The 18,126-nt window shown below is 31.3% G+C and overlaps 2 protein-coding genes across 2 annotated transcripts in view; one reads left to right on the top strand and one right to left on the bottom strand.

The window, feature by feature from the left end:
• Positions 1 to 8,388, top strand: part of LOC113404140 (LIM/homeobox protein Awh) — a 49,556-nt gene extending 41,168 nt beyond the window's left edge. Inside the window, exons 3-6 of the mRNA XM_026644920.2 lie at positions 6,418 to 6,635; positions 6,759 to 7,001; positions 7,184 to 7,279; positions 7,406 to 8,388. Of these exons, the coding sequence (XP_026500705.1) occupies positions 6,418 to 6,635; positions 6,759 to 7,001; positions 7,184 to 7,279; positions 7,406 to 7,485 (637 nt within the window). The 3' untranslated portion in view covers positions 7,486 to 8,388. The remainder of the gene's footprint in view (positions 1 to 6,417; positions 6,636 to 6,758; positions 7,002 to 7,183; positions 7,280 to 7,405) is intronic.
• A 1,513-nt stretch (positions 8,389 to 9,901) lies between these two features.
• On the bottom strand, positions 9,902 to 17,018 carry LOC113404138 (protein henna). The gene is made up of 6 exons (XM_026644917.2): positions 16,848 to 17,018; positions 13,051 to 13,354; positions 12,272 to 12,631; positions 11,390 to 11,652; positions 10,854 to 11,083; positions 9,902 to 10,647 (listed from the first exon to the last, which is right to left on the bottom strand). The coding sequence occupies exons 1-6, from the start codon at positions 16,899 to 16,901 to the stop codon at positions 10,491 to 10,493; spliced, it is 1,368 nt and encodes a 455-aa protein (XP_026500702.2). The 5' UTR covers positions 16,902 to 17,018; the 3' UTR covers positions 9,902 to 10,490.
• Between the last annotated feature and the right edge of the window lie 1,108 nt (positions 17,019 to 18,126).

Here is an 18,126-nt window from a genome sequence, read left to right as displayed (position 1 = left end):
ATCTCACAATTAAAAAAATCGTAACACAAACTGTAAAAGTTATTAAATTCTATAATGGTGTTTATTAGGTTGATTCGGTGCAAAAAATTGTCCTTTTATTGTTTTAATTCTTACAGTAGTTATCTCACGCACACTATGACATCTTGTCAACACGAGCGTTACTCACTAATGCAAGCCGGTAACTTTCCGTGGAGGGGCGCAGCTTCGTGTTTATTTTTAATCTTCTTTTCTTGTAAGAATAGTCGAATCCATAGAGTATGTGGGTAATGATTAAAACTAAAAGTCTTTTTTAAAAATAACTAGACGAAATTTTTGAAATGTTAATTCTTGATAATTTATAAAATACGATTGATTTAGTTCTGTTTACAAATCAAGAGCTTAGAAATATACGTACGTATAATGCATTTGAAATACAAAATACTAGATTAATCAATAGAAAACCTTTTATATCTTCTATAATCTGAAGAAATATAAAGTTCCTTCCAATGTGAACTTGCGCTTTTTTATTATTGTTTTAATGTCATTTATTATAAAGCTAAGCCAAGCCCTACACAGAGGGGCTTGCACAAAGCAAACATATGACATTCTATTATCTTTCTCAATAAATGACGCAAACAGTTTTTTTTAAACACAGTAGATTAGTGTGTCCAAATAAACTCTCCACCTTTACACTTACACACACATGCAAATTAAAAACGCTCGGCAATGAAAAATCTTTTTTATTCTTTAAAAATAATGTTGTATATGATTGTAGTGCCACCTACACGGTGAACGTCCTGAAACTATCATCTCAATGGATAAACGACGCGAACGCATACAAAAAAACAACATCACTACTTTATAGGTATATTATAAATAAATTGTCATTGGTAACATAGTCTAGAGCGTTAGGGGTCATATAATATATTTGTTTCGCGAACACTATGGGTCAGTCGTGTATTAGCAAATGACTAAAATTGCTTAGATTCTTAATAAAGTCTCAACACGTTAGTTATTGCTAAAAAATAATAATGATGAGATGCCGCTATCTATTTACCTATCTACTAATCATAAAGTCTGGTTCCTTAAAAAAAATTATTAAAACATATTATTAATAAAAACCTTTAGATCTAATCTCATCACATTTTTTATAAGCAAATTTGCAAAAAACATTATAATGTAATTAGATATGTGATATCGTCATGTTTTCGTTTAAAAAAGTAACTAAATTAATACATTTTTGTGCACTTTTTATCATGCACATTTATGATTTTTTAAATTCGATTAAAAACAAACGCTTAAATTGATAACGAACTACAAACTGACGCGCGTCTCAGTATTAAATTCATAATTGCTTTTTATCTTCCTCCGAGTGGCTGAAATGATGCAAACATGCAACAACAAAATTTATTTATTGCGAGTTAGATAAGTATAAAATTTACACAGTCTTTAGGCCAGTACTTACTTCGCAATGCAGACGAACCGAATTCCAGAGCACTCGCTCCCGAAGAGCATGCCCCATCTCTAGATTAAAAAGCGCCTGGACCACCCTAGGCATGCATGCATAGTCAACGTCCACTGTTTATCGGCTCGCTACGAGACATCTTCATTACCGGCGAGTGTTAAAACTTGTTAATCTGTCACTTCGTTAATTACTATGCGAGGGCCGCCTTTAATTGATTCAGCCGGCGACAAAATGTTAATAAGACGTGATAACGGTAGCGAGGAAATGCTCTCTGTCCGCCAACAGCGTTTTGAAATGCAAATCGCCTTTGAAACATTGCAGCGGATAAGTGATACGTATGGGAGCAATTAATATGTTACACGCGATTTTGCACTCTATAGAAGCATTTGTGTCCCGTAATAAGATTGCACTGTTCGCTCGTTTGCGAGTCTGTTTTGGTAATGAATGGTGTCCTCTAATGTACGTTTACCCGATTTCTGCCTGCGAAGATATATCACGATCACGTCCGTTTGACATTTCGAGTTCGAGTCCCAAATATGATAACGTCTAAAGTGAAGTATTTTGTGTTATTCGTCATTCGAATTGTCGATTCACGTGCGATAGATCTGGAATTAAAAATAATTACGTCGTAGATACCTACGTATTATAATGTGTATAAGATAATTTTATACAATAAATTTTAATCAAACAAAATCATTCGATCTTATCAAAACGTGTGATGTGACTTTTAAATAAACATCTCTCAGATACTCCGCCATAAATCCTTCAATTGGAAAGCTGTAATAAAACTATAAAAAGATTGTTAAAGCCGGTCCGCGTCTTACATTCATTTAGAGATTGTGCAAAACGTAATTTATCGACATTAAGTGTTTTTATATTAAAATTTTATTTATGTTTTTGTTACAATTATTCTTTTTTCATACACTACACGCGCTAATACATTTTTAAATTAGTATTGAACGAATGGTAGTTATTTTTAATATATTTTAAGTTTCTCGTTATTTTAAACACGTTTCAAAAGTAGCATAAAACTAAACAAACTAAATAAAACTAACCTAACTATTTCTGTCTGTTTTAAACAATTAAACTGAGTTTGATATTGATATTATTGACGCATACAAACTTTTATTGTTATTAAATTGTACGTTAAAGCTACAACTGGTTGGGAATGCAGATTCGAACGATAGGAACCGGCGGCAAACTCAAATAGTTACTCTTTTTCACCAATCAAAGTTATATAAATTCAATAATTACGTATAATACTTACAATTGAATTGATACAATATCCCGTATGAAAAACTCAACCAATAGTAATTCCACGATTTTTATCTTTGTATATATATCTTGTGTGAACGTGTGTGTGTAACTGAAATCCTCCTAAACGGTTTGACTGATTTCAATACTTCAGTATAATATATTGGAGCCCGTGTCGTTGTGATCCGAAAGTCAATATATTTCTTAAATGAGCCGATAGAAGTCAGGCCGGGCAGCTAGTAATCTTAAAATGTTTGCATTGTATATAAGTTTTAAAACATTTACATTACATTCAAAGATAGTAAGAAATATCGCTAAAATTTTATAGTCAAGTATTACAAGTATTATCTTTCAAAGCTTATATAGCTTGTATTAAGCATAAATATGTACCACATCAATCAAGTCAAATCCTTCTTAACCCAGGATGCAAGAACTCGGGTGAGGCTCATTGGACGGCGCTTCGCCAACGATGGGTAGGTACGTCTTGGTCCATCGGAATTGGACCATTGAGATATTTTATGAGGAGGAAGGAAGATCGCCCAAACACTACTTACACCCGGGTACTTGTTGTTCCTATGATGGGGCTGCAAATCATAATATACTTTATTAACAAAGGATCTTGCTAACTTTTGACTCGTCATACAGAATTAAATTAAATTAAAAACTACCACCGGTTCTGAATGTAGATTCTACCGAGAAGAACTAGCACAAAACTCAGTAGTTACTCTTTCCCGATATACAGCTCCATATATTAAATAAAATTGAATTGTCTTATAAACGAATCCTACATTCGACATTTTAAGCAAGGAAATTGTATTAAATATTTTATAAATGTCGTTACATTAATAAAAACATTCAGGTGAAGCTGGAGCAGGTCGCTAGTGACAATTCACGGATACAATATCGATGTTTTCAGTGCAATTATGTATTTTAAACCTCAATAATAATTAATGAATATATACATACTTACATGTGATTTTTAATAAGAACATTTTCGATAATAGATAAAAAGATACAACTATTTCATCTACTATCCCAACGTATATTTACTATCAATTCCTAAGCTACCTTCTCGATTCTTCGACGAAACATCAAACAGTAGCTCAACCTTGCCGAGTTTATAAAATAAAAAATATTTATTTTTTAACCTTTAAGATATCGTACACCAAAAATGCATATTAAAAAGGAAAAAAAAAATAGAACAAACTTTTTAATTCACTCCGCTGTTATTTATTAGAATCGGTAAAATTATCTTCGTTCCGAATACTAAGCATTGATCGAAAGCAGGCAGATAACACTGATTCATAACCAACGATCCCGCAAAGCGACTTCTGGATACGAGAACGAACCAAGTGGAAAAAAAAAGTGACAAAAAGTAAAAAAAACAAAAGTGTTTTAATGTTCCGAATCGAGTGATATGATAGCGTGTTAATGGTGTTTCACGTATACTTAATTAATTAAATATTAAGGCTCTGCGAAATGGTAATCAGCTGCCGTCGATAAGCGGCCGGGGGACAATCACAGGGGCCGCAAGATATATGACACACCGAGCGGCGTTTGAGAGCCACAACTTTATCGTCATTTCGCTTTTGAGTCGATTTCATAATTAAAAATCTTAAACATACGGATTATGCTTTGATCATAACATTTTATCAGTTACGACGTAACACGAGAACTGATTTATTGTCGTGAGATAGATCGTATACGGAACTACGCGAAGTGAACGACAATTTAAACAATTATATTCCGCAGTTATTGTAAAAAGTTCGAAGTTAATTCTACCGGCATTAAGAATTAAGGAAGACGAAGCTATTACATCGTATATGTATATCGAAATTGATTATAATTCAATTAAGTCACGCATTGAGACCCTCGATAACAAAGATACACGCATTCAATTCAAATTTTGAAACATTTAAATAATCCTCTGATTATTTTTACGATTAGTACGCCACTATTTTAGTTTTTATCACAGAACGATTTACTATTACGATACTATGGAAATACGCATCTCATTTCGATATATCTATTAGAGAAGTTGTAAATTGGTTTCAACGTGCATATTTATAGTGCCCGACAATTAAAAATTTTAACTAAACTATAAAGTACCGAGGTAGTTTTGTAATGTAATAAAATATTTAATTAAAACAAAAAGCTTCAAACATTATACAAATCAAACTTCAAGTATAGAGAGTATAGGGAATTTCCAAAATTCCTTTCTTAGTGGGTGTCTACTCAATAAACGAACACAACAAATTCTATTTTGCTATTTAAACATTTTTATTTGACTGTACTGAGTAACACCTACTTATCTGTATCATCGTGATGCGAACCTGGATTGCAATGAAATGTTAATAACAAAATTATACTAAAAAAATAACGTTATAATGAAAAAGCTTACAAAATTGCAGAAAATCATTAAAGTTTAATCAAAGATTGGTGCCATATCAGAACTAGCTGATAAACAAAATTTAATAACAATTATTTTTACTTTAAAATCTTTTTTTTTTTTAATAATCGAATGATAACAATAGCAATTTTTAATTTAAAACCAAGTCATAATTATTTACGTAATAATTATACATAATAATATTATTTATCACTTTGTATTTAAATATCACTAACATAATGACCTATAGCTTGTTATGTGGACACGTGTATAACGAGAAGAATTGAGAATCATGATATACTTTTACGTAGGTTTTTACGAGCAGTGAATCCTCATTTTACGGGATTAAATTATTTAAGATTAAATTATTTAATTTGTAAAGTATTCCGACTCGAATGTAGTCGAGGTTAATGTTTATTTTCTACGATACCTAGTCTTTTTATAGTTTTAGTTATTTTACTTAACGTAAATATTTAGTTGATGGAATATTGTGATTCCACCAAATGCTGTAAGTACAATGAAGAGTCTTATCTTTTTATTAATAATTCAGCTAAACAATAAAATATGATATTATGATATTAATGATGAAACTAATGAAAGTTATGTATGTTATTCAATTCAACTGCAAACGGCTAAGAGAGCTGCATTACTGTCAAATTCTCAATTGGAGTAAATTGTACCGTATTTTATTTATTAATATTTTTCGACTATCGGCTATTCGGCTTTCTCCTAAATCTTATTAAAATCGTTTGTCTGTACAAATTGCTTAAGTCCAACGTGTCGGTATCACAGTAATTGGATGTATCTCTTATAGTTTAATCACTATACGCCAAATTAGCTCCTTAAGAGCCCTTGAATGCTCTTAAGGAGCTAATCTCGACTTGACGTCATACGACTTCATTACTATACATCAAAATAGCCTTATATTGTCAAAAGCTCTAATAACTTCTGGAGAAATTATCTAAACAATGTAGAACCGTCGTGAAATTTAGAAAAAAAACTGATTAACAGACGACAAAGACGCGAAGTACGACTTCGTTTTATACTAATTAAAGCTAATTGCTGTTCATTTTTTATTTCCTTTTCTTGTCGAATGTTGTAAAATTTATAACTGCTTAGCGAAAGTTCTTAATGTATCGTTGCGAATGAATAATAGCCATTGCGAATGTAAAAATGTCTTATTATCTCAAGAGAACATCTACTATGTTGCGTAAATATGAACAATTTGTATTCGGCGCTCATCTTGTAAGCAGTGAATGTTTTCTGTTTTACTCTTTCAATTACATCTACTTTTTAATGTGTCCATCAAGAAAAAATTACGATTGTGCAGGAGTTTTGGCGCCAAGTGCTCCAAATGTTGCCGTGGAATATCCTCATCTGACTGGGTGCGCAAGGCCCGGGAACAAGTGTACCACTTGGCTTGCTTCGCCTGCGACGCTTGTGGTCGGCAGCTCTCTACAGGAGAACAGTTTGCCCTTCACGAAGACCGAGTGCTGTGCAAACCACATTATCTAGAGACACTAGACGGAGGATCTATTTCGTCTGATGGTAATCAAAATTTAATATTTTCAAGTTTTTAATATTTGTCAAAAGTAATAAGCTATTTTTCCCGCAACTTTCTGCATTATATACGAATATGTAAACCTGATAAAGTTCTGATCTCTACTTCAGATGGTTGCGACTCAGAAGGTTATCACAAGAGTAAGGCGAAACGGGTCAGAACGACATTCACAGAAGAACAGCTGCAAGTATTACAAGCAAACTTTCAGCTGGATTCCAACCCAGACGGCCAAGACCTTGAAAGGATAGCACAAGTTACTGGGTTAAGTAAACGAGTCACGCAAGTGTGGTTCCAGAATAGTCGTGCTCGTCAGAAGAAGCACCAACATACGGGAAAAGGCAAACAAAGTCAAGGTAAGGAATGTTCCGATTTTTACATTCAAAACAACCTTTGGCTTAGAATAGAAATATCTTACGTTTTTTGCTAGCAAATGCGCAATGCGAATTCTTTCTGCGAATTTTATATGATCTTCTGTAATGTATATATATTGAAAGACTATGTTTCACCTAACTTTATAAGTATGTGTTGTTTACAGCGATGTCAAGAGACACAGATCCGGTGGGGTTTGGCCGGCCTATCAACCTCCACCTTACTTATTCCTTTCAGAACAAGCCGCCTTTTGTTCCAATAGGTCAGTACATAAATGGAGTCACACTCTTGATCTTAGGATTATTATTTTTAGTAAATAACATGACGCGATATTTAATATAATGATATGATTCAGAGATATTAAAATGTTCCTCTTTATCGATTTCAGATGGAACTTCTTTCACGGATTCTTCAATGGATGAACTCTCAGAAGATTCATCGATCCACTGTATGCAGAGTGAAGTCTAGGAACCATGTACTGCCCCTAAAACTTCTTGCCTAGTTTGAGCTGTATCTTGTATACCTCTTGTAGATATTATTTAAATTACTTTTAATTTATGTGTAGATTTTGTTCATATAAAAGATTGTATTAACTATTTTTTATCAGTTTTTATAGATTTCATTTAAACATTGCATTTATAACTTATAGAACATAATGTATATTTATTAAACCTGCAATAAGTGAAGTAAGTGTGAACGATTTTTATAAAAGGTTAAATAAAAAAATTCTGCTTACAAGTCTACACGTCACATGGTTTAATAAAACTAATGTCTATTCAAGCTTAGGGGGATAAAAAGTTCAATTTGTTTTGAATATAAATTTCTAGCATTAACAACAAATATCAATTGCCCTTTTCATACTTTGTGATTAGAAGAAGCTAATATATTTTATCACGACTTTAAGACATATTTACGATTATACTTTTTAAACGATGTCGATTACGACATAATACCTACCTTGTTTATAACCTGCCTTTTTTATTTATTATAGATTAATAAACTCATTAATGGAATATACGGCAAACGAAACACACTCATTTAATATTGTAGTCCAGTTTTTTTAATTGTAACATAATACTATCTAAAATATATTCCAATTTGTAAAATATATTTATAATCATAATTAATATAATAAATTTATTTAAGGCATAAAATAATATCTTATATTGTAAAAAGTTGTATTTATTTATTTATTTTAAAACTGTGATACGTTCGTTCAAATTAATAATTTGTCTATGGTCGAGCGGCATTGCTCCGAACTGGCAACACTGAACTCTGATGTCACTATAGAAATATATTGTAGTGCCAAAATATTATATTTCAATAAATAACATTTAATGTTTAATGTCAATACGTATAAATGAAAAAATATAGATTTAAATCGGATATAATCAATATAATATTATGTAGAGATTTTCGTATGAAAAAGTTTCGTTATTAGTCTAAGAATGTTTTCATATTAAGATAATATAAGTTCGTTTATACATATTTTTTTAATTTAATTACATCACAGTGAAAAAAGTAAATTTGAAGCACGGTTTTAAATGGTTACAATAAAGATTTAAGAAATAATTTGCAATTCAACAAACATTATTTTAAAATATGAAAAAATTATTATTTTGATAAAAAAATTAATACCTAATACAATTGTAATTACTGATATTACGTATCTCTGATCAACATTAATGGAAAAATATCGGGCGGTCAGTAGAAAAAATATTGTCTTAAAATATAATTTATTACAATTATGTTCGGCCGCCGAGAGAATTCGTACCTATTAGTCCCGTCGGCGTGCAAAAAATTACAAATATAATCTAATTTGTAATTTTTTCGGTGTATTCATTTTGACATTAGTCATCTCACGCACACTAAGACATCTTATATGCACGAGCGTCACTATTTCTAATGCACGCTGATAATTTAATAGTGAGTGAATAGATCTTTGTGCCACTTGTAATGACAACTTATCCATTTTATAGTAACATTAGCAGTCGTAAGAAATGCTTTATTTCAGCGCTGGGATTCTAATAAACGATTTAATAAAATCATGCGAATTTAATATTATATGAATGTGTAAAATTTACCTAGAGAAGAAACTTACGAATTGTATGTATTTAGATATTCGGTATTTTTAATGAATCTTAAATCATTCCTATAATAGTTAGTGCTATCCTACGGGTTTCAAAAATATATCGACTTAAATTTTTTCCACTGTAAATAGCAAATTAATTGTTCTATAGCACATTATATTATGATTCCAGAAAATTTACAGAATTTTTTATTTTATTTGTATTGATGTATAATCGACTCTTTATATGCATAATATTTTTTTAAAAAGGTATTCCCACAAATATTGGTTTTTGTAGAATATTACGTCTATTAAAAAATTCGCCATTATCATAAATTGTTAGTAAAATTTTGTCAATTAATTACATACCTAAATCATTAGTTCTGTAATTGTAGTAAAATAAATTTGACTCGTTTTATGTAAATAAATCTCACTTTAGTATAAGGATTCGTACACACTCACGCGACGAAGCGAAGCGGGTACGATGCGAAGTCATCTATAAAGACACGATACACAGGTGTGACTGAAGCTTTAAAGATGATTCCGTGATTGCTTTTGATTCGCTTGCACGTAAATGTTTTTTACGAAAGAATAATTACCTATATTAATAATGGAAATTTAAAATCTCGTATGTATATGGTCGTACATCCGACCGTTCTCTTCTCATCTTGTCATTTAAAAGTAATAATAATTATGTTTAAGACGAGTACTAGGTACTTTATTATGTACAAACTATTATATTATGTTGGTTATAAAGTTGTTTTATTTAAACAAAAATAAATACTCGTGTATATACTTACAATTAATTTTATTAGGTACCTAATGATAAATCATACGCTCTTTCAATTTATATGTCTTAAAATATATTTATATTATAAATAGTTTATATTATTATTATTTACATTAATAAAGCTATTAAAATTCGACACATAGCCAAACTTTCTTAGTTCGTAAAAAAATCACGACCTGGTTATTAATGACGATCGGATTATTTTTGTCAACAATAATATCAGAATAAAATCCTTATCATACTAAACGTCTAAATTATCTTTACTTAGGGATACATAATCTGTTTCACTAAAAATATGTCTTTTAATATTTATATTGTACTCATGAAATAAATATACGTTAAAAATATATATCATGTCAAAATTACAATATAAAAACAAACTGAAATGTAATGAGTAAAAAAACAAGTCAATTATATATGGTTCATAGATTTGATCGTCACCAGCAAATATCAAAGCAATAAAAAAGGCGCGAAAAGTAATATCGGGATAACCGCCGTTGTAAATACTACATTAAATTTATGTATATTTGAAAAGTGAAGTTATAATAATTTCACAGTAGTTATTTTTACACACTATTACTATTATACAATATTAATATAATGTATATAAATGTTCTACAATTTGTCCATTGTACCGACTAGCAGCTCCATCTCCTGGTGTATATGCTTGAAGAGGTCTCTCATCTGCCTGGGCGAGTCGAGTATGTCAATACTTTGAGTATATGGGTTGTACCTGACGCCGAAGTCACGGGGAATCGTCTGAGCGAATTTTCTAATAAAGACAAATAAGTGAATCTGTTAGAAAACTTATGAATGAATGAAAAGAAAATATGGGCATATTTAAATGTTCATAGCTATGTTAACTAATAAACTATTAATTTTCTCGACGAAATAGCAATAATTGCAAGTAGTATTGTCCTATCTTTAGAAAATAAAAATATTTTAAATATTAGAAAAAGATAAATTAAATGTACTTACATCATTTTCTCTTTAGCGTTTTCGAAGCTGTTGGCCACAAAGTATACCGGTTGATACTCAGTGATTGGATACTTTTGGGTGCCGGTGATTTGTGGCTCAAAATCCTTCAGCTCGGGCTTGTCAGAAAGGCAGTACTGCAGCTCACCAAATGAAGACAACAGTCCAGCACCATAAGCTTTAAGTTGCCCTTCTTGGCGGCATAAACCGAATTCCACAGTAAACCAAAAGCACTGAGAACAAAGTAATACATAGAATTATAGAATAAGCTATCATAGTACACACTCTTGTTTATAGTGATAGTGATTTTTCTCATCATTGATCTCTTTCTGTCATCATTGATTTGTCATTCAAAAGACGAAGACACAGTATTGTCTAATCAATATCTAAGTAAGGTTAAGTACAGCCGACTCGTTTTAATAAATAGTTTTTAAAAAGAATCACAAATAAATGGATTATGTTAAGAAGAATACATTTTTTATTTGTGTATGAAAAATATTCGTATAACAATATATTTTATTAAAATGTTAGCTTCCTACCGTTGCAAGTTTTTCAATATAATCGTCTGGAGCTCCTAGAGAAGCGAGACCAATTTCCTGGGAAAACTGTGCAAATGCTGGATCGGCGAACAATGGAGCATGTCCCAGCAATTCGTGGCATACGTCTGGCTCCGGAGTGTAGAGGGGACGTGAATGGTGCCTAATGTACTGAGTGCTATGAAACACTCGGAACGCCAGACCGGCAAGAAAATCTCTCGACGACAGTAGGCCTGCTACTGGACGTAGTGTAAATCCTGTGCAATCTGTAATTAATTCAGTAAATTATTTATATGCTTTTGCAAGTGAGACCTCCAGCCTTTGCATACAGGTTTTTCAGTGCTGTTTTAATTTAAGCAATTAATTTACATTTAGCACTTAAAGTATTATCGGTGTAAATACGCATATCTACATTGCATTTATTAAAATGTCTTCTTCTGAGGAACAATTTTGGATGTGGCATTTTTTAGAAATAAAATAGAGACAAAAGATGTAACTAGGTCAATTCTTAAGTGATAATAATATCAATGTATGTACTTAAAGAAATCATTTATAATGGAGAAACGTTAAAGTAGAATAAGAAAATATTATCAAATACTTTAAACAGTACTGTTAAATTTATTGAAGACAGATTAAAAATCAGTTTACTTGATATTAATATACAATGTGTTTTAGATTTTTTTATCTATGCAACAAATAATAATATTGTTAACTCTAGACAGTACGCTGTGCTACATTTAGTGCATACGAGCGTTACGGGAAAAGTATGTACATTCATTGGTTCAAAAAAAATATGTCGCATGATTGCTTTAAGATGTCAGTGTGCGGCTTCACTTAAACAGAAATATCTTATATTTATCTAGTAACAAATCATGTGACAAAAACCTTTAAGGAAATTTGAAACATCTTCGAGTTGCGGGATATTGCCTTCTCTGTAGCCACAATTTTCGATCAACAAGGGAAACACGTGATTGTGCTCCTTGCAAGCGTGGGTTGGATACAATTCCGTGAGTTTTCTGAACACGACGCCCCAGGTCGCGGTTTCATCTTTAGTGTAGTTCACATGTGGTAGCGGTTGACCGTGCTTGTAGTTAAAGGCAATATCGGCGAAGTATTTTCTTCTAGCCCTGTATTCGGGGTCAGTAAAACCAGGATGATCTGAATCGAGCTCAGCGCCGTAGGACAGGATCTGATTCGCAAATCTGTCTAAATCACGGATACGTCTCGGGAACCACGGTACGGCAGCTGTAACATATAATGCATAATATTTATTAACAAAGTAAATAAATTTCAAATTCATGGAACCTCAGTAATTATTGGTGTTAGATAAATTATCTATTTTATATAATATGACTACCTAATCGTCTCGACTTCGCAAAAGCAGAATAAGACAGTCAGCCTCGGTACCTTGTTTAATATATTGTAATAATTATTTTTGTACCGTAATATAAACAAAATTAATCAATATATAGATTATTGTACTTTTCTTTGTCTCTCTGTCTGTTGCTTCTTCACGGCCAAAACACTGAACCGAAAATTATGAAATTTAGTATAAAGCAAGCTTGAACTCCAAGGAAGGACATAGGCTACATTTTTATATCTAACACCTGACCGATCCCCAATACGCGGTCCACAAATAGGTAAATATATGTCAGAGAACTCACATCTATTGTCCTTGTAGTTTCTGGAAATTATATTCAAATATCCAGTGTTTTCTCTAAGCTCCGCTAGAACAGCGCCGAAGTCACCCGAGCCGTGTTCACATTCCACCATGAACTCATATCCGGGCCTTCTTGCTGACGAGCGAGACTCGATGTGGCTAAGGTTCACACCATGGGTAGAAAAAATACTCAGAAATCTCGCCAAGGAACCAGCCGCGTCAGGTGTTTCAGGAGAGAAAAGGAGCCATGTTGATTTATTTGAGTCACGTCCTTCGGCAATGTAATTGCCTCCGTGCATTAGTTTTGGCTGCAATAAGAAAAAAAATATCTGTTAACACAGTTTTAAGCCATTCCAAATTATAGGCTGGTTTAAATAATGAAATGATTAGAAAACGAAGCGAAAATATTTTTTTTAGAATTAACCTTGTATTAAATTGTGTGTCTTTTGATTGTTTTTAAATTTATTTTGCCATTGGGATTAATATTAGATTGTTAAATCACTTTGAAAAAAAATCTTCTTGAAAGCAATATATATTATAATGAAAAACATAATGAGGTTTTATAACATAAATTCTTATAATGAATAATTATACCGATTAAAAGTTTATAAAATAAATTGAATTCCGATGTCCTTATTGATATTTTCTTTATCTTACCTACGCATTTAACATCAATCGAGCTATTGCGATTGAAGAATTAAGTAATATATTAAATTTAAACTTATACATTAGATAAAACAGTTTGTTATGAATTTTAAGTGCCTATAATAAAGCAAAAACAGATTATACACATTGAGACGATAACCTTAGACCGGTCATGTCGTTGGCCGATGAACAAATGAACGAAAACAATGACGAAACATCATGAGAGGATAAATTCAATCACAGTTTGAACTGGTTAGGAATTACTATTAATTAATTTAGGATATAATCGAAATTACAAGGTTTGTGCGTCCTTGATTTTTCGATCTATCTGTGTCCCGGGCTTACTCCTACTTTCGTTTTGGTTTAAACGTTTTAATTTCATATAGTTTAATATTAATGATCATATTTATGCTCACGGCTTGGCTTTGAGTTGTGATCGTGACCGTGAAGTTAGACAGCGTTTTTTTTTTCTTCTGTTTTCCTCGATAAAGCAAAAGAATTTTTCAAATCGCACTTTTTTATTTTCGATATTTGTTTCGACAAAACAAATGATACAGTTTTATAATATAATTTGAATGGAAATTAATATCTTTATTTGTTGATAAATATTAATAATTATTTTTTGTTAAGATACATTTTTGATCAATAAAAAATCTCGCTTCGCTTCATTCGACGTTTCTTCTTAGGGCTGATGGCCTTAGCTGTTACTTTAGAAACCGGTGGTAGTTTCTTGACAATCAATAAGAAATTGTAATGTTTGTATGTTGAAACATCTTTAACGCATATAGATTTATCAACAGAGAATCTATATGAGATATTGACCAATATGCGTTTATAAATCATTTACAGCGATGAGCCTCTGTGGAGTTATTGCGCGACCGTGAATATTTCTATTAGTATAATAAAATGATGACTTAGTCAAGACCTCGTATTAGTACACAATAAACAGAATTAACTTAGTCAACATACAGCCTAAACCAATGCTGTCTAGATTAATGATATTGGATCGAAGTATTGGACGTGGAATCAGCATTTGCAATGTAATTATTAAATTACATTCCAAGGTCTTAAATAAACCGTTAAATGTAAAGTGCAAAAAAATGTTTTGTTTCTTTTCTGCACTTAGCATTTAATTTACTTTAACGATAAATATAGATACTCTAAATTCCACTCTAAATATAATTTAGTATAGCAATGACTTTCGCTTACACATTTGTGTAAGACATATACATACATATACTTATTTCTATATAGTATGTAAATAAAATTATATATATATATAATACATATATTAAAGTCAAATAATTTATGAAATATACAATCAATACCTTAGCCTATTGATTTTCAAAAAAGTTCCTATAACCGTTCTTGGGAATATATATTTTTTATTTTTTATTTGAGGCAACAATTGTGTTGTTTATTTTTCAAGATTTTTATAAATAGAGAATTGCGGAGAGTTACTCGTATTATGTTAACTATATCACACTTACATTCCATAACATTTATAACATTGCATAATTCGACGACGACCTCCGTGGTCGAGTAGTGTGTACAACGGTTTTCAAGGGTTAGCCACTCCGAGGTCCCGGATTCGATTCCCGGACGAGTCGATGTAGACAAATTTAATTAGATTTCTATGTTGTCTTGGGTCTGGGTGTGCAACACAAGTGCTTTAGCTACTTACATTGGAATCAGAGTAATGTATGTGATGTTGTCCAATATTTATTATAATTATATAGTTATGTCTGACAGAAATTAAATATGAAGCAATAACAAAAATGATTGAATTATACTGAATACCGTGTTGATTTAAAGCAAAAGCCTGAAACACAAAAAGCGAGCAAACGCCTCGCGAATTTGTGTTATAATAATAAACGTACGCATCAAGTCACACTGGGTAAAGTAACATATGATTATACGCACATGAAAAAGAGTCGAATATATTTTATCTAAAAAAAAACTATCTAAATAATATTAATCAAGAGTCATATTTCGCCATCGTTTTTTAAATGAAAAGCTTAAACCTACGAAACATAAATTAGTTTCCAACAATATAATATTATTTTGAATTGTCAACATAGAATTGACATTTAGATGTTTTTAATTTAAAATGAATGTTCGCCCAGTGGTCGAAGACGACCGCAATAAGTTGTATCCACTGCCCTAACTAAAATCTAACACGATCAATATTAAATAATGTTCTGTTTACATTTTTTTTAAACCATCAATACCTAAGTTTACCAAACAAAAAAATTGACAAACAGAGAAGAAAAAGGTGTTAAGCTGGTTTTTTTTTTTGTGGGTTCGGTAGGCGGACGAGCAAATGGGCTACCTGATGGTAAGTGGTCACCGCCCATAGACAATGGTAATGTAAGACATATTAACCATAACTTACATCACAAATGTAGAATATCTGATGAGTGAGTGGTACCTACCCAGACGGGATTGCACTAAGGCCTACCACCAAGTATTACTGTTTCGTCTTTGCCTCTTTATGAGTAATTAACTTAAACGAATTAATTACATTTACATTCTAAAAGTCAAAGGAAATTGACATAAACTTCCTCGCCTCGTATTTAAATGTTGCAAGTTTATATATATAATGTTATGCAAACGGAAATTCTAATCTCGTGACTGCACTCTTTTTTATTAAAGTAAATATCCTTAACCAGAGCCAGAGAAAAAAAACCGTGGATAATTATAATGGTAATGCGATCGTTTATATGCCTACAGATCATTCCGCATTCTTTTTATGTATGAACTAACGACAAATATCATTGTTTTTATATTTTTATAATCTACGCTATAAGATTTGATTAATAAAAAAGATCCTATAATTTTTATTACAAAAAATATACTATTTTTACGGTCAGATCTAAAATATAAATTTAATCGTATTTTTCAAATTATTATTAAGATTTATTGCTTCATTTAAACTATATTAATATGTTTAAAATCACAAAACAATCTTAAAGATTTACAGTTTAAAAAGAAATATAAAATGACACAGCAGCATAAACTTATAAATAAAAAATATATCTATCACGCAATAGTTCAAATAGTAAAAATCGCATAATCTACTCTAAAAACATTCCTAATATAATCAATTAACAAAATACAAAACAATCGCAACGGACAACAAATACAAAAATATACCGTATCTGCCGGTGAAGTAGACAAGACTTCCTTGCTCTGAGACAGCACTTCCATAGTTTCTTCAGGCTATATTCCAGAAACAATGATATTCCAACTAAGCAGTGACCACGTCAAGAAGGAACCGTGTGACTGATCGGAGGCGTGCGTTGTATAGTAACAAAAGTCGGTGGTAGACACTACTTTTATAATCGCTATATGACGCAGCTGTTATCCGAGAGGGAGCACGCGTCGGATGAGGTTTATACATATACATTTTACATATATGCTTATACGTAAATATTTTTTAAATATTAAACTGTTTTTTTTTTAATATAATTATGATTTGTGAATTTGTACAATTTAAACAGTAAAATACATTTATTATAAAATATATCTATGCAATGATGACAAATTTATTTCGTGTTATCTTGATATTTACGATACATACTCAAAGACGATTAATATGTATTGAATCAAAATCAAAATATACTTTATTCAAGTAGCCTTTTACGAGCACTTTTTTATCCTCATTTAACAGACATTGACTCTACGTTTATATATTATATTTTTTTATTTAAAATTAATTAAACACATGTTTTCGCCAACGCGGCTTTTTGCTTGGTCGTCTAGACGACCTAGATCTGATCTAGATCAGTAGTTCCCAAACTTATTTTTCTTGTGGACCACCTATTGGCATGTGTCCGTAACCACAGTTTGTGAGAAACACTAAAATATGAACTAAATTTAAATTTGTTTAATATTGGTGCTTTTAATTCTATCCTTAGTAACCCTACGAGTATTTCAGCAATTAAAATCTATGAATTTGTTAGTGATTCTCTCAAACTGATGAAGAAAAAAAATAAAAAGGGAAGCAGACATCAAGCATTTATAGTGGTGATCAAGTTCATGTCTGACCAAGCATCAAGCATTAAGCATTGTCCGGCGGATAACGCTTTGCAAGTGTACACGAAATTGTACGTAATATCGAATACGCAAGTTTGGACAAGTAACAGTCGCTTGCCTTATTAAAATATTATCTGCTTAGTTAGGTACTTAAAAGCCAGTGTTATTCAATGTTCAATTGTTCAATATACGTAACAACGTCGATCCCGTGGTCGACAGTTCTAGACAGGAAAGTACGAGTATAGTGACAAGAATACGCTGTTTCCAATGCTAGTGTGTAGGAAACAATGTGAAAACTTTGCTATTTAACTTAATTTACAGACAAAGTTACCTTTAATTTCCCTATTACAAAATATTTAAATAACAATAACAAAAATATGTAAAATACCACATCCAT

Source organism: Vanessa tameamea, chromosome Z, assembly GCF_037043105.1.
Source record: "Vanessa tameamea isolate UH-Manoa-2023 chromosome Z, ilVanTame1 primary haplotype, whole genome shotgun sequence".
NCBI classification, from domain to species: domain Eukaryota; kingdom Metazoa; phylum Arthropoda; class Insecta; order Lepidoptera; family Nymphalidae; genus Vanessa; species Vanessa tameamea.
Note: the sequence above shows the minus strand (reverse complement) of the source record. Positions and strands in the feature narration are given on the sequence as shown.

Excerpts from the sequence above, each read along its gene's own strand:
- LOC113404138 (XM_026644917.2), bottom strand. The coding sequence starts at position 16,901 with ATGGAAGTGCTGTCTCAGAGCAAGGAAGTCTTGTCTACTTCACCGGCA. Across the intron at positions 11,084-11,389 it reads ATATTGAAAAACTTGCAACG|TGCTTTTGGTTTACTGTGGA; the intron begins GTAGGAAGCTAA and ends CTTTGTTCTCAG. Across the intron at positions 10,648-10,853 it reads AACGCTAAAGAGAAAATGAT|AAAATTCGCTCAGACGATTC; the intron begins GTAAGTACATTT and ends TGTCTTTATTAG.